Here is a 17538-nt window from a genome sequence, read left to right as displayed (position 1 = left end):
TTTTGAAAAAGGTGTTTAGTATTTCAGCTTTACGCGTGTCATCCTCTGTTTGAATGCCATCATCCCGGAGTGTCTGGATATGCTGTTTCGAGCCACTTACTCACCGTTGCTGTTGGAGCTGGAGGGGCAGGACAGCGACTGGGAGAAGGCGGCGGATGCGTCGTCTGGCGCCGCGACGCCTCCGGCGCCCCCGGCGGCAGCCGACGCCGCCCCCGACGCCTGGCCGTTCGTCTCCGCAGCCGGCGTCGCCTCCTCCGCCAGCTCGGGGGCGGAGGGCGGCGCCGCGCCGGCCGGCGACGCCGCCGCTTGCGTCGCGGAGGCGGCGTCGGTCTTCGTGCGAGAAAGCGAGGCGGCCGCCGCCTCCGCAGTGGGGGCGGAGGGGGCCGACGCAGCCTCCGGCGCCGCCTGCTCCGCCTTGAGCTTCTTCTTGCGGTGGTCCTTGTCTTTGGATCGCGGCGGCGGGAACGCGTCGTTCCTGCAGACAAACGGCACACCGCGCAGCGTTACACTCCCTCGTCTCTGGGTAATCCTTTTTTAACTAGGGGACTTCAAATACTCAGCTACTCGATAAATACGAGGGATATCCACAAAGTACATTACGTTTTGCAATTAAAAATAAAAATAAATAAAGTATTGGAAAATTTTTTATTATATACAGATGAAAGCCACACTTAAATACTACTTTTCTACATAGTTGCCATTTAAATTAAGGCACTTATCGTAGCGATGGACGAGCTCGGAAATTCCTTCGTCGTAAAATTCGGCCGCCTGCGCCTTCAACCACGTGGTTACCTCTTCTTGAAGCTGTGCGTCGTCATCAAAACGCTGCATAGCCAACCACTTCTTCATTGCTGGGAATAAGTGGAAGTCGCTCGCTGCCAGGTCGGGACTGTACGGCGGATGAGGAAACAACTCCCACTTAAAAGATTCGAGAACTTCACGAGTGGCATTTGCCGTGTGGGCCCGGGCGTTGTCGTGAATCGGCAAGATCTTTGAGCCCAACTTTCCCCTGCGCTTGTTTTGTATTGCTCTTCTGAGGTCGTGCAGAGTTTGGCAATACCTTTGAGAGTTTATTGTAGTGCCTCTTTCCAGGAAATCCACAAAAATCGTATCTCTACCGGGTTACTGATTAACCACGTGGTTGAACGCGCAGGCGGCCTAATTTTACGACGAAGGAATTTCCAAGCTCGTCCGTGGCTACGATAAGTGCCTTAATTTAAATGGCAACTATGTAGAAAAGTAGTATTCAAGTGTGGCTTTCACCTGTATATAATTTTAAAAATTCCAATACTTTATTTATTTTAATTCCAAAACGTAATGTAGTTTGTGGATAGCCCTCGTAGTACAATTCTCATGGTTGTCAATTCAACTAAGTACCTGGGTGTTAAATTACGAACAACTTCAGTTGGAAAGACCACATAGATAATTTTGTGGGGAAGGTTCAAATGGTTCAAATGGCTCTGAGCACTATGGGACTTAACTTCTAAGGTCATCAGTCCCCTAGAACTTAGAACTACTTAAACCTAACTAACCTAAGGACATAACACACATCCATGCCCGAGGCAGGATTCGAACCTGCGACCTTAGCGGTCACGCGGTTCCAGACTGTAGCGCCTAGAAACGCACGGCCACCCCGGCCGGCTGTGGGGAAGGCGAGCCAAAGGTTGCGTTTCATTGGCAGGACACTTGGAAGATGCAACAAGTACACTAAAGAGACAGCTTACACTACACTCGTTCGTCCTCTGTTAGAATATTGCTGCGCGGTGAGGGATCCTTACCACGTGGGATTGACGGAGGACATCGAAAGGGTGCAAAAAAGGGCAGCTCGTTTTGTATTATCACGTAACAGGGGAGAGAATGTGGCAGATATGATACGCGAGTTGGGATGGAAGTCATTAAAGCAAAGACGTTTTTCGTCGCGGCGAGATCTATTTACGAAATTTCAGTCACCAACTTTCTCTTCCGAATGCGAAAATATTTTGTTGAGCCCACCCTACGTAGGTAGGAATGATCATCAAAATAAAATAAGAGAAATCAGAGCTCGAACAGAAAGGTTTAGGTGTTCGTTATTCCCGCGCGCTGTTCGGGAGTGGAATGGTAGAGAGATAGTATGATTGTGGTTCGATTAACCCTCTGCCAAGCACTTAAATGTGACCTGCAGAGTAATCACGTAGATGTAGATGTAGATCATAGGAGCCCAGCCTGTTTAGCCATAACGGGCGGTATTAGCAGTACACCCACTGTTGAGATGGAGACCGTATTGAACATGCCTCCTGGCACCTATACGCCGGCCGGAGTGGCCGAGCGGTTCTAGGCGCTTCAGTCTGGAACGGCGCGACTCTCTTGCTGTAGTACTTGCTAACCACACCAGCCTATCCTTTGAGAAGTGGCTGTGAATATTTTAAGTAACGCGCAAGAGCGCAGATGTTATCATATTGTTGTCGGCCATCTTAACACCGATAACGTTATTTCACTATATTTCTGAACTGATTAATAATATTCAACTCAGACATGAATTTTTAAATAAAAGATTGGCCGTACCTTATCAATAAGGTTGAGGTAACGGATATGAAAGTAGCTAGGATGATTGCAGGTACTAGTAGATGGGAACAATGGCAGGAGGGTGTCCACAATGAGGAAATCAAAGAAAAACTGGGAATGAACTCTATACAGGGTGTTACAAAAAGGTACGGCCAAACTTTCAGGAAACATTCCTCAGACACAAAGAAAGAAAATATGTTATGGGGGACATGTGTCCGGAAACGCTTACTTTCCATGTTAGAGCTCATTTTATTACTTCTCTTCAAATCACATTAATCATCGAATGGAAACACACAGCAACAGAACTTACCTGCGTGATTTCAAACACTTTGTTACAGGAAATGTTCAAAATGTCCTCCGTTAGCGAGGATACATGCATCCACCCTCCGTCGCACGGAATCCCTGATGCGCTGATGCAGCCCTGGAGAATGGCGTATTGTATCACAGCCGTCCACAATACGAGCACGAAGAGTCTCTACATTTGGTACCGGGGTTGCGTAGACGAGAGTTTTCAAATGCCCCCATAAATGAAAGTCGAGAGGGTTGAGGTCAGGAGAGCGTGGAGGCCACGGAATTGGTCCGCCTCTACCAATCCGTCGGTCACAGAATCTGTTGTTGAGAAGCGTACGAACACTTCGACTGAAATGTGCAGGAGCTCCATCGTGCACGAACCACATGTTGTGTCGTACTTGTAACGGCACATGTTCTAGCAGCACAGGTAGAGTATCCCGTATGAAATCGTGATAACGTGCTCCATTGAGCGTAGGTGGAAGAACATGGGGCCCAATCGAGACATCACCAGCAATGCCTGCCCAAACGTTCACAGAAAATCTGTGTTGATGACGTGATTGCACAATTACGTGCGGATTCTCGTCAGCCCACACGTGTTGATTGTGAAAATTTACAATTTGATCACGTTGGAATGAAGCCTCATCCGTAAAGAGAACATTTGCACTGAAATGAGGATTGACACACTGTCGGATGAACCACTCGCAGAAGTGTACCCGTGGAGGCCAATCAGCTGCTGATAGTGCCTGCACACGCTGTACACGGTACGGAAACAACTGGTTCTCCCGTAGCACTCTCCATACAGTGACGTGGTCAACGTTACCTTGTACAGCAGCAACTTCTCTGACGCTGACATTAGGGTTATCGTCAACTGCATAAAGAATTTCCTCGTCCACTGCAGGTGTCCTCGTCGTTCTAGGTCTTCCCCAGTCGCGAGTCATAGGCTGGAATGTTCCGTGTACCTTAAGGCGCCGATCAATTGCTTCGAACGTCTTCCTGTCGGGATACCGTCGTTGTGGAAATCTGTCTCGATACAAACGTACCGCGCCACGGCTATTGCCCCGTGCTAATCCGTACATCAAATGGGCATCTGCCAACTCCGCATTTGTAAACATTGCACTGACTGCAAAACCACGTTCGTGATGAACACTAACCTGTTGATGCTACGTACTGATGTGCTTGATGCTAGTACTGTAGAGCAATGAGTCGCATGTCAACAGAACCACCGAGGTCAACATTACCTTCCTTCAATTGGGCCAACTGGCAGTGATCCAGGAAGTACAGTACATACTGACGAAACTAAAATGAGCTCTAACATGGAAATTAAGCGTTTCCGAACATATGTCCCCATAACATCTTTTCTTTATTTATGTGTGAGGAATGTTTCCTAAAAGTTTGGCCGTACCTTTTTGTAACACCCTGTATTTATTGAGGACAACATTTGCAACCCTTCATTTCGTATGAAAACTTTCTCCCGAAACGTAGGTTAGTGACTTTAATTGCAGTCTGGTTCACGTCGAAGTACAGTAGGTTTTACTCGTCTTCCCTACTGATGATATGTTCACAGGTAGGTGCAGGTTAGTCGTGTTGTTGTTGTTGTTGTGGTCTTCAGTCCTGAGACTGGTTTGATGCAGCTCTCCATGCTACTCTATCCTGTGCAAGATTCTTCATCTCCCAGTACTTACTGCAACCTACATGCTTCTGAATCTGCTTAGTGTATTCATCTCTTGGACTCCCTCTACGATTTTTACCCTCCACGCTGCCGTCCAATGCTAAATTTGTGATCCCTTAATGCCTCAAAACATGTCCTACCAACCGGTCCCTTCTTTTTGTCAACTTGTGCCACAAACTCCTCTTCTCCCCAATTCTATTCAATACCTCCTCATTAGTTATGTGATCTACCCATTTAATCTTCAGCATTCTTCTGTAGCACCACATTTCGAAAACTTCTATTGTCTTATTGTCCAAACTATTTATCGTCCACGTTTCACTTCCATACATGGCTACACTATATACAAATACTTTCAGAAACGACTTCCTGACACATAAATCTATACTCGATGTTAACAAATTACTCTTATTCAGAAACGCTTTCCTTGCCATTGCCAGTCTACATTTTATATCCTCTCTACGTCGACCATCATCAGTTATTTCGCTCCCCAAATAGCAAAACTCTTTTACTACTTTAAGTGTCTCATTTCCTAATCTAATTCCCTCAGCAATCACCCGTTTTAATTCGACTACATTCCATCATTCTCGTTTCGCTTTTGTTGATGTTCATCTTATACACTCCTTTCAAGACACTTTCCATTCCATTCAACTGCTCTTCCAAGTCCTTTGCTGTCTCTGACAGAATTACAATGTCATCGGTGAACCTCAACGTCTTTATTTCTTCTCCATGGACTATAATACCTACTCCAAATTTTTCTTCTCTTTCCTTTACTGCTTGCTCAATATACAGATTGAATAACATCGGGGAGAGACTACAACCCTGTCTCACTCCCTTCCCAACCTCTGCTTCCCTTTCATGCCCCTCGACTCATATAACTGCCATCTGGTTTCTGTACAAATTGTATATAGCCGTTCGGTCCCTGTATTTTACTCCTGCCACCTTCAGAATTTGAAAGAGAGTATTCCAGTCAAAAGCTTTCTCTAAGTCTACAAATGCTAGAAACGTAGGTTTGCCTTTTCCTAATCTATTTTCTAAGATAAGTCGTAGGGTCAGTGCCAATATTTCTGCGGAATCCAAACTGATCTTCGCCGAGGTCAGCTTCGACCAGTTCGCTAATTTTCACATCTGTCAACACCTGCTTTCTTTGGGATTGGAATTATTATATTCTTCTTGAAGTCTGAGGGTATTTCGCCTGTCTCATACATCTTGCCCACCAGATGGTAGAGTTTTGTCAGGACTGGCTCTCCCAAGGCCGTCAGTAGTTCCAATGGAATGTTGTCTAATCCCGGGGCCTTGTTTCGACTCAGGTCGTTCAGTGCTGTGTCAAACTCTTCACGCAGTATCGTATCTCCCATTTCATGTTCGTCTACATCCTCTTCCATTTCCATAATATAGTCCTCAAGTACATCGCCCTTGTATAAACCGTCTATATACTCCTTCCACCTTTCTGCTTTCCCTTCTTTGCTTAGAACTGGTTGAACGAGTTACGTGTCCTTCAAACCAACTGGACTTGTTTTTCCCCAGACGGTCACCCATGCAAGTACTAACGAGGGCCAACGTCGCTTAACTTCTACCAAATTGGAAAGCCTATTAGCAAGGTGCTGATGACAGGACGTGTGTTAAGACATCAGAGAATAACTTCCGTGGTAGCAGGAGGAGCTGTAGAAGGTAGAAACTGTAGGTTGGAATACATCCAATGAAGAATACGTAGGATGCAAGTTTTGCTCCGGGATGACGAGTCTGACACAGCAGAGGAGGTTGTGGAGGGCCGCCTCAAACCACTCAGAAGATTCTTGGTGTTGTGTCTAGACGAGACAGTCTAGACACAAGGCGAGGAAACCGAAAGGGCACGCGTCAACTCACGCCGACTGGCATGAGGTCTGGAACAGGATACGTATTGAATGCTATAAAGAAAAGTACGTAGCTTCTGGAATACTTAACTTTAATCCATCATTTGTATACAGCATTCTTGATGATACAAGTGAGACTCTCTATAGAAATGGTTAATGGCGCCTTGCTAGGTCGTAGCCATGGACTTAGCTGAAGGCTATTCTAACTGTATCTCGGCAAATGAGAGAAAGGCTTCGTCAGTGTAGTCGCTAGCAAAGTCGTCGTACAACTGGGGCGAGTGCTAGTACGTCTCTCTAGACCTGCCGTGTGGTGGCGCTCGTCTGCAATTACTGACAGTGGCGACACGCGGGTCCGACACGTACTAATGGACCGCGGCCGATTTAAAGCTACCACCTAGCAAGTGTGGTGTCTGGCGGTGACACCACACTTGGTCCAAAGAAGAAAAGAGAAAGTATCGACTACGCTAGAGAGAAGTAGGTGTCGGCGTGGTACTCACCCGCTGCCGAGAGTGGACGGATGGCCACCATAGCCGCTGCTGCCGCTAGAGTTGCTGATACGGGACTTGGAGCTGCCGCTGGAAAAGAAAACACAAGTGGAGAGTCAGCGCCGCGCGACATCACACTGTAGCATTACAAACACTGCAGCTACAACACAAGTGTCACTTCATACCAGCCAGCTGGAATTTTGTCCCAGGTTCAAGACATACACTCCGGAATGTACTGCGTCTGCCGCAGGTAAGAGTGATTTCAGGTGCGCCGCTGGGGAGTGTCGTAGGACCGTTGCTATTCACAATATACATAAATGACCTTGTGTATGACATCGGAAGTTCACTGAGGCTTTTTTTGCGGATGATGCTGTGGTGTATCGAGAGGTTGTAACAATGGAAAATTGTACTGAAATGCAGGAGGATCTGCAGCGAATTGACGCATGGTGCAGGGAATGCCAACTGAATCTCAATGTAGACAACTGTAATGTGCTGCGAATACACAGAAAGATAGATCCCTTATAATTTAGCTACAATATAGCAGGTCAGCAACTGGAAGCAGTTAATGCCATAAATTATCTGGGAGTACGCATTAGGAGTGATTTAAAATGGAATGACCATACAAAATTAATCATGGGTAAAGCAGATGCCAGACAGATTCATTGGAAGAATCCTAAGGAAATGCAATCCGAAAACAAAGGAAGTAGGTTACAGTACGCTTGTTCGCCCACTGCTTGAATACTGCTCAGCAGTGTTGTATCCGTACCAGATAGGGTTTATAGACGAGATAGAGAAGATCCAACGGCGAGCAGCGCGCTTCGTTACAGGATCATTTAGTAATCGCGAAAGCGTTACGGAGATGATAGATAAACTCCAGTGGAAGACTCTGCAGGAGAGACGCTCAGTAGCTCGGTACGGGCTTTTGTTGAAGTTTCGAGAACATACCTTCACCGAGGAGTCAAGCAGTATATTGCTGCCTCCTACGTATATCTCGCGAAGAAACCGTGATCATAAAATCAGAGAGATTAGAGCCCACACAGAGGCATACCGACAATCCTTCTTTCCACGAACAATACGAGACTGGAATAGAAGGGAGAACCGATAGAGGTACTCAAGGTACCCTCCGCCACACACCGTCAGGTGGCTTGCGGAGTATGGGTGTGGATGTTCTTTCGGAGATGGGAATGGTAGTCTGGCTAATATGTTACATGCCGAACGCCTATACTACTAAACTGCTACAAACACCGACTACCAGTGAAACTTCCTGGCAGATTAAAACTGTGTGCCGGACCGAGACTCGAACTCGGGACTTCAACTGCTCTACCAACTGAGCTACCCAAGCACGACTCACGCCCCGTCCTCACAGCTTTACTTCTGCCAATACCTCGTCTCCTACCTTCCAAACTTTACAGAAGCTCTCCTGCGAACCTCGCAGAAGTAGCATTCCTGAAAGAAAGGATATTGCGGAGACATGGCTTAGTCACAGCCTAGGGGATGTTTCCAGAATGAGATTTACACTCTGCAGCGGAGTGTGTGGTGATATGAAACATCCTGGCAGATTAAAACTGTGTGCCGGACCGAGACTCGAACTCGGGAACTTTGCCTTTTGCGGGCAAGTGCTCTCCCTTCTCCATTTGTTACACGACTCGGTCACCTCTTGTTCGCTTTGACGGCACTTTGAACAGTGGACGTTACATTTCAGATGTGTTACGACCCGTGGCTCTACCCTTCATTCGATCCCTGCGAAACCCTACATTTCAGCAGGATAATGCACGACCGCATGTTGCAGGTCCTGTACGGGCCTTTCTGGATACAGAAAATGTTCGACTTCTGCTCTGGTCAGCACATACGCCAGATCTCTCACCAACTGGAAACGTCTGGTCAATGGCGGCCGAGCAACTGGCTCGTCACAATACGCCAGTCACTACTCTTGTTGAACTGTGGTATCGTGTTGACATGGGCAGCTGTACCTGTACACGCCATCCGAGCTCTGTTTGAGTCAATACCCAGGCGTATCGAGACCGTTATTACGGCCAGAGGTGGTCGTTCTCGGTACTGATTTCTCGGGATCTATGCACCCAAACTGCGTGAAAATGTAATCACATGTCAGTTCTAGTATAATATATTTGTCCAATTAATACCCGTTTGTCATCTGCATTTCTCCTTGGTTAGCAATTATAATGGCCAGTAGTGTATTATTTCTCAAGTCAACACCCTTTCTTCTCAACACATACTAATCGTACAGGGGTGAATGAGGTATTGTTAGAAAGGTCTAACCGGCTTCTGGTATCACATGTCGATTTTGCGCTAAAAAGTACTCATCATTTCCTGTGGGCCTTTGTGCCACTTCAGCGTGGGGTCGGCCATGTTACCATAATTTGGCGATGTCAGTGAGAGAGGATGGCCGGATGCCCTACCTCTCACCACCCAATACCCTCTGGGGATGTAATTAGTGTACCTGGCTGTCTGCATCTCGTGTAAGCCATGAAATAGTGCGAACGTTTTCAAATGTTTGCGAGCCGTGTAACTGAGGCGGTACGTGGGAACTAGCGAGGTATTCGTCTTGTGGGATGTGGAAAACTGCCTAAAAACCACAGCCAGGCTGGCGGGCGTGTCCGCCCACGTCGTTAATCCGCTGGGCGGATTGTATCCGCGGCCGGCGCGCCTTCCCGAGTCCACGAAGCAGCGCATTAGCGCCCTCGGCTAACCTGGCGAGTATTGCGCTAAAACGTACTATTTCTGGAAAATTTTAACACAAAAGAGACTTTGAACTATCATCCCTAGTTTACAATTGATAGCTGACTGAGACCGGAAAAACTGATGTAGTACCACGGATAAACTTAATACCGTCTGATCCATGTACGGCTTTTCAATTGACAAGAAAACAGTTTCCTCCTAAAACTGTATTTGGGATTACTGTAAAGAAGACGCAGCGACAAACACTTCAAAGAGCAGGATTGAATTTACGAAATCCCTTCTGTACCTACAGGCAGCTGTATGTAGCCTTTTCAAGTGAATCTAAATCTTTTAACTTTTTGCATCCCTTAAAGAAAACGAAAAATGTAAAGTACGCTAAGCTTACACTCTTACGTCAAATATCGTTTACATCGAGATACTGTAATTCTCTGTAAAGAATTTTGTTCAAAATTATGCGCACAGAGAGGTATATACAAGGATGCGTAACAAATTCATGATTCACGTCGTTCGCTTCATTTTTAAAAACGTTTCGTCTTCACACCTGCAACTACTTTCATCCCAACGACTACACTTACTCCAAATAACGTAATTACGTAAAACTACGAAAGTGCGAAAGTAACACACGGGTTCCCCGATTTCCAATATTTAACAGAATTATTGATCGAAATAAAAAAAATTGTAATGCTGCCACAATCCAGTCACTAGGAGATATAATATTACCTTAAGGGGCTCCGGAGAGGCTCAAAATCATGAAAAGTTCAATTTTTACTTTTTTGCGTTTTCTGAATCTGCAAACTATTACCTTTTAATAGATATATAATTTATTCAATTCCGAAGACTACAACTATTTTTAAATTTTTTTTGAAATGTGTTCTTCATGGGCGTGACCCACTGTGGCGCTGTTAAACTGCTGTCAAATGGTGTTATTATTAACGTCCGTGTTCATCAGGTACATTTTAGTGATGTGAGATAAAGTATGTGTTGTGGCTAACCTGTGATGGTTCAATATATATCGCTGGTGTGATTGTCGATTGTTTCATGTTTATTTACTCTGTCGTTATCTCGAAAATATTCGTAATTAATTCTGTTTCTTGAGTCTCTGTTTTGTTGAAGTATAATAATGAATAAAAGTAAAGTTATTATAAATCCTCTGAAGGCTTTTAAGAAAAGGAGAAATGTTGGAAAGCCAAAGGTATTTAGAAATATGGGAATCACGATAGGTTCTAACATGGTACGAGCGATGCTTGCTTTAGACAAGGAACGCCTTCGGGCTGCAGACAGGGCTGTAAAGAGTCTAGAAATACAAGCAAGAGTAAACAGGAGGAGGAACAAGAGGAAGCTGGAGGAGGAGTTTGCAGAGGATGAAGATAATCCATCCTATGGACCTGGAATGCACTAAAAAGTTAATCCAATCTTTGTCGCTCGATTCCCAAAACTTTTATTTTCTCATACTAATTACATGTTTTCTAAGGATCTTCCAAACATATTTGTTTCAAACTTTCAGTAAATGTTACACAGTACCTTCTGCATAATTTAACACAGCCTTTTTCCAAAAAAAACTGTATATTTTTGAATATATAAATAAAAAATTGCAAAAAGATGTTGTGAATTTTCATTACAATTGAAAAAAAATCATCTTTAATAACTGAACTAAAATTTTGTAAAATCCATGTGTGAAGTTGTAGCCCATATTCCAGTAAATAATCTGTAAAAAGTTCAACTTCCTACCTCAAATTCTTTGTGAGGAAAGATGTAATTTATAAGCGTTATTTTAACATTGCAAGTATAGGGCGTTCCGGAGCCCCTTGAAGGTTTATCACACCTCCTCGAGTATTGAAGTTAGAAACCGTGTATATGTCTTGAGAATTGTCAGCGCGCAGATCAACTGGACTATATTCAACAGTGTTGGAGAATAAGAGAACTCAGCGAGTCCCAGAAAACTTTACACATAATTTCAAACCTTTTCATGCTGACACCCATCACAAAATGATGACAAGAAAAGGGTTTATCGCTGACAACAATTTCGCTATTCATGCAGGCATGACGTTCTAATTTACTACTACTTTAGTACTCTCTATTCGCGACAGATTTTGCAAACAGTGGTTGTACACTGACGTCACGAAAGTCAAGGGGTAACTCCTAATATCGTGTCGGATATTACGTGTCTCTACTGTAATTTATTATTTGATATATTAATTCATTAGTATTGACTGTTACGTAAATAAACAATAGCGGCCGTGATATGATAATTGATTTGCAGGTGGCCAAAATAAATGTTAAGTTATGATTTACTTGATCGCCAGGCTCCCTACAAATTATTTCAAATGCTCTTAGCGTAATGGAATTCCGGCCAAGTCCACTGACCTAGAAATAATTGCATCTCTGAAAATATTTAGTTTTTGTCAAAATAACATTATTGAACTTTTCCACTTTAAATAACTTAATGACTTGGAATGATTTTTACTACGCTGGCTATTGAAGTAATCTGCACAAAATAACAATTTTAAATACGCCGCGTAATGACGGCCAATTGTTACCAGCCAATGATCACCGCTGCTCGCTTCGCAGCAACTGAAAAATGCTAAATAACTTTTTTCAATTGACACTTTATGAAGAGGTGCTTGTATGGGTTTTTAAATGAGACAATGCACTCACTTATATATATATATATATATATATATATATATATATATATATTTTCCCCAAGCACAGGATACACTCTAATTAATCTCTAAGAACACATGCTATCGCTGTACGTAACGTCTCCAATACAATAGCGATCGAACGTTACAGACAGCGGACTAACAGCAGAAGAAAAATTCGTTGATTTTTTTCGGTTTATATACAGGGTGATTCAAAAAGAATACCACAACTTTAGGAATTTAAAACTCTGCAACGACAAAAGGCAGAGCTAAGCACTATCTGTCGGCGAATTAAGGGAGCTATAAAGTTTCATTTAGTTGTACATTTGTTCGCTTGAGGCGCTGTTGCCTAGGCGTCAGCGTCAGTTGATGCTAAGATGGCGACCGCTCAACAGAAAGCTTTTTGTGTTATTGAGTACGGCAGAAGTGAATCGACGACAGTTGTTCAGCGTGCATTTCGAACGAAGTATGGTGTTAAACCTCCTGATAGGTGGTGTATTAAACGTTGGTATAAACAGTTTACAGAGAACGGGTGTTTTTGCAAAGGGAAAAGTTCTGGACGGCCGAGAACGAGTGATGAAAATGTAGCAAGCATCCAGCAAACATTTGTTGGCAGCCCAGGAAAATCGACTTGCAGAGCTAGCAGAGAGCTGCAAATTCCACAATCAACTGTATGGAGAGTCCTACGAAAAAGGTTAGTTATGAAACCTTATCGTCTGAAATTGGTTCAAGCACTGTCTGCAGCTGATAAGATTAAAAGAATCGATTTCTGTGATTTTATCCTTGCTCAAATGGAAACAGATGAATCTTTCGTTTCAAAGATTGTGTTTAGTGATGAAGCAACTTTCCACACTAACGGGAAAGTCAACCGTCACAATGTCTGTATATGGGGCACTGAGAATCCGCGGGAAACAACTCAGTATGAACGTGACTCGCCTAAGGTGAACGTTTTCTGTGCCATTTCAGCCAATAAAGTTTTTGGTCCCTTTTTCTTCGAAGGTGGTACTGTAACTGGACTACAGTATCTGGAGATGTTAGAGAATTGGCTGTTCCCTCAGCTCGAACAAGAGGCACAACAATTCATATTTCAGCAGGATGGAGCGCCACCACATTGGCACTTATCTGTCGGTCTGAACGTCAACTACCCGAGGCGATGGATCGGCCGCCAGGCAGCCCGTGACAGAGCACTTCATCACTGGCCTCCAAGAAGCCCTGATCTTACCCCCTGCGATTTTTTCTTATGGGGGTATGTTAAGGATATGGTGTTTCGCCCACCTCTCCCAGCCACCATTGATGATTTGAAACGAGAAATAACAGCAGCTATCCAAACTCTTACGCCTGATATGCTACAGAGAGTGTGGAACGAGTTGGAGTATCGGGTTGATATTTCTCGAGTGTCTGGAGGGGGCCATATTGAACATCTCTGAACTTGTTTTTGAGTGAAAAAAAACCTTTTTAAATACTCTTTGTAATGATGTATAACAGAAGGTTATATTATGTTTCTTTCATTAAATACACATTTTTAAAGTTGTGGTATTCTTTTTGAATCACCCTGTATATTTTCACCAAGCACAGGATACACTCTAATTAATCTCAAAGAACACATGCTATCGCTGTACTTAATGTCTCCAATACAATAGCGATCGAACGTTACAGACAGCGGACTAACAGCAGAAGAAAAATTCGTTGACTTTTTTCGGTTTATATATAAGAACAAAGATCATAATGATAGCGTCTATACGTTATACACTAAGAGTTCATCCATTACATATAATGTCTTTTTTTTACATTACAATCGATATAATATTTCCTTGAAAATAGTTTGATAAATTTTCATAATAAATTTGACGTTCATGTTCATTTACTATTATTCACAGTCTCTTTTTTAGTCATTTCATATGTATTGTCCTTAATATTTCAGAAGGGACACTACACGGAGCTCCCTTTGTTCGACCTAGTGCAGCAACTCGACGTGGGATGGACTAGACAAGTCGTTGGAAGTCCCGTGCAGAAATACTGAGCTATGCTGTCTCTATAGCCGCCTGTGATTGCGAAATTGTTGCCAGTGCCCGAGTCTGTGCACGAACTGACCTCTCGGTTTTGTCCCACTAATATTTGACTGGATTCTTGTCGGACGATCTGGGTCGCCGAACCATTCACTCGAATTGTCCAGAACGTTCTTCAAACAAATTCAACAGTGAAGGTGTTTAGAACGGTCGAAACAGCCACATTTGGGATCAAGTCGAGCTCGAAGTTTCTTCAGTGTCGTCACATATGCATCAGAATTTATGGTGGTTCCACTTGGCACCATGTCCACAAGCGAGAGTCCTTCGGAATCGAAAAACACCGCAGCCATAACTTTTCCAGCAGAAGGTGTGGTTTTAATTTTTTTTTTTTTTTCCTTGGGTGAATTTGCACGATGCCAATCCATCGATTGCCTCTTCGTCTCTGGTGAAAAATGATGGAGCCATGTTTCATCACCTGTCACAATTCTTCCAAGAAATTCATCTCCACCATTCTCGTACTGTTCCAAAAGTTTGCTGCATACCGTTTTTCTTGTTTCTTTGTGAGCCACTGTCATCATCCTGGGAACTCACCCGGCACAAACCTTTTTTAATACTTTCAGTATTCTGCAAACACTTCCTTCCGCTATCCCAACGTAGCGTGACAATTCGTTCACTGTGAAGCGTCTGTCAGCAGTCACCAATTCGTTAACTCTCTGCACATTGTCTGGAGTGTGTGCAGTACGAGGCCTGCCGCTGCGAGGACAATCCTCAATATTGCCGTGCCCGCTTTCGTCACGTAACCTGCTCGCCCACCGACTAACTGTACTGCGATCGACAGCAGCATCTCCGCACACCCTTTTCAACCTCTCGTGGATGTTTCCCACTGTCTCGTTTTGGAATTCTATGACAGCACGTTGCTTCTGACGATCGTCAAGTGTAGCAGCCATCTTGAAGACGTGCTGTCACGGCGCCACTCACGGGAACAGGTTGAACTAAGTTTGAAAACAAGCGGGAAGGATGTATCTACACACTGTAAAACTTGCACACATGCAGAATTAAAACTGTATTTTTTTTAAAAAAATAGTGTGCTTTTGGAGTGACCCTCGTAAACAGTTACTGCGGGCCGTTTCTGCTCCAAGTATCGGAAATTCCAAGCAAGAAAACTAAAATATTAGAGGGTGGGGGTGGGGGAAGGGGATTACGACAATTTATGCTTCAGAAGGGGGGCGCCCTCCCCCGCTCTCCCCTGCCCATGGCATCTCTGCTCTCCCCTCTCGCTCTCCCACTCCCCTTCCTCCTCCTCCTCTCTTGGCAGGTCTCCGGACTCGCACACGCTCAGTGAACATTCGCGCGCCGGAGATCATCGCCATCAGTTTCTCGTGTGTGTGCCCTCGTCTGTGTTTAGTGTTCTTTCGTCGTCACGCCTCCGCTGTTCACGTGTGCCGACGCAGTCGTCTGTGTTATTTGCGCCGTGTCAACAAGTGTTAACGTTTTTTTCGTCCGGCGTGAACGGCTTCATGTTTCTTGTTTTTGTATCTCCATTTTTGCCCGCCGTTTTTATTGTATTGTTTGTGTCACCTATCTGTCATCTTAATGTACCACTTAACGCTGAAGAGCGGCGTAATATGCTGCTGACAGCCCACCTTGTATGAGGTGCTTAAAATTACAATAAAGAAAAAAAAAGTGAGGGGCGCAACGGGATAAGTTTCAGAACACCTGATCTATTTATTCCATATCCCCTCAAAGCGTGCTCTGACGGATGTGAGCAGGTTACAGTCTGCTCCGCCCACTGTATTTTGAGTTTGGCGCAGATGGCAGTACGAGAGGTTTCGGCTTCGGCGCCGGCGGCATCTTCAGGAGCGTGCTTACTGACCTGCGCTGCGACTGGCTGTTGCCCACGGAGCAGGCAGAGTCCGGCGCCTTGCAGGAGCGGCTCGCTACGGACGCGGAGGCCGCCCCGGAGGCGGGGGAGGCGGTGGCCGGTGCTGACGCGGCCGTCGACGGCGCCTCTCGCTCCTCCTTCATGGCGGGGGCGGCGGCGGGGTAGCCTGCAGGCAGGAAAACACCCAGGTCACCAGGGAGCACGAAGGGACGAAACCCAGTCTGGAGCTGCGGCTTGCAAACTATACGCCAGTCAGACCGTAAATGATATACATCGTCCGCACAAAAGTTCCCACACTGGTTTTCTTCCTGCCGTACGAAAAAATGGCTGACATCAAAATAAGTGTACAAGGAATAGAAAAGCAACTGAAATCACTCAACAGAGGAAAGTCCACTGGACCTGAAGCAATACCAATTCGATTCTACACAGAGTACGCGAAAGAACTTGCCCCCCTTCTAACAGCCGTGTACCGCAAGTCTCTAGAGGAACGGAAGGTTCCAAACGATAGGAAAAGAGCGTAGGTAGTTCCAGTTTTCAAGAAGGGTCGTCGAGCAGATACGCAAAACTATACACCTATATCTTTGACGTCGATCTGTTGTAGAATTTTACAACATGGTTTTTGCCCGCGTATCGTGTCATTTCTGGCAACCCAGAATCTGTAGTAATCAACATGGATGCCGGAAACAGCGATCGTGTGAGACCCAACTCGCTTTATTTGTTCAGTGGACCCAGAAAATATTAGATACAGGCTCCCAGGTAGATGCCATTTTCCTTGACTTCCGGAAGGCGTTCGATACAGTTCCGCACTGTCGCCTGATAAACAGAGTAAGAGCCTACGGAATATCAGACCAGCTGTGTGGCTGGATTGAAGAGTTTTTAGCAAACAGAACACAGCATGAAACTTCCTGGCAGATTAAAACTGTGTGCCGGACCGAGACTCGAACTCGGAACCTTTGCCTTTCGCGGGCAAGTGCTCTACCAACTGAGCTACCCAAGCACGACTCACGCCCCGTCCTCACAGCTTTACTTCTGCCAGTACCTCGTCTCCTACCTTCCAAACATTACAGAAGCTCTCCTGCGAGCCTTGCAGAACTAGCACTCCTGAAAGAAAGGATATTGCGGAGACATGGCTTAGCCACAGCCTGGGGAATGTTTCTAGCTGTGACGACGGGCCGTGAGTCGTGCTTGGGTAGCTCAGTTGGTAGAGCACTTGCCCGCGAAAGGCAAAGGTCCCGAGTTCGAGTCTCGGTCCGGCACACAGTTTTAATCTGCCAGGAAGTTTCATATCAGCGCACACTCCGCTGTAGAGTGAAAATTTCATTCTAGAACACAGCATGTTGTTCTCAATGGAGAGACGTCTACAGACGTTAAAGTAACCTCTGCCGTGCCACAGGGGGTGTTATGGGACCATTGCTTTTCACAATATATATATAAATGACCTAGTAAATAGTGTCGAAAGTTCCATGCGGCTTTTC

At 45.0% G+C, this 17538-nt stretch overlaps 1 protein-coding gene across 1 annotated transcript in view; it reads right to left on the bottom strand.

The window, feature by feature from the left end:
- LOC126108903 (period circadian protein) overlaps window positions 1-17538 on the bottom strand; it is a 224173-nt gene that overhangs the window by 114850 nt on the left and 91785 nt on the right. The window contains exons 2-4 of the mRNA XM_049914270.1: window positions 16055-16229; window positions 6849-6926; window positions 105-475 (exon numbers count right to left, since the gene is read on the bottom strand). Of these exons, the coding sequence (XP_049770227.1) occupies window positions 105-475; window positions 6849-6926; window positions 16055-16206 (601 nt within the window). The 5' untranslated portion in view covers window positions 16207-16229. The remainder of the gene's footprint in view (window positions 1-104; window positions 476-6848; window positions 6927-16054; window positions 16230-17538) is intronic.

The sequence above is a fragment of the Schistocerca cancellata genome, chromosome 11 (assembly GCF_023864275.1).
Source record: "Schistocerca cancellata isolate TAMUIC-IGC-003103 chromosome 11, iqSchCanc2.1, whole genome shotgun sequence".
Classification (NCBI taxonomy): Eukaryota; Metazoa; Arthropoda; class Insecta; order Orthoptera; family Acrididae; genus Schistocerca; species Schistocerca cancellata.
Note: the sequence above shows the minus strand (reverse complement) of the source record. Positions and strands in the feature narration are given on the sequence as shown.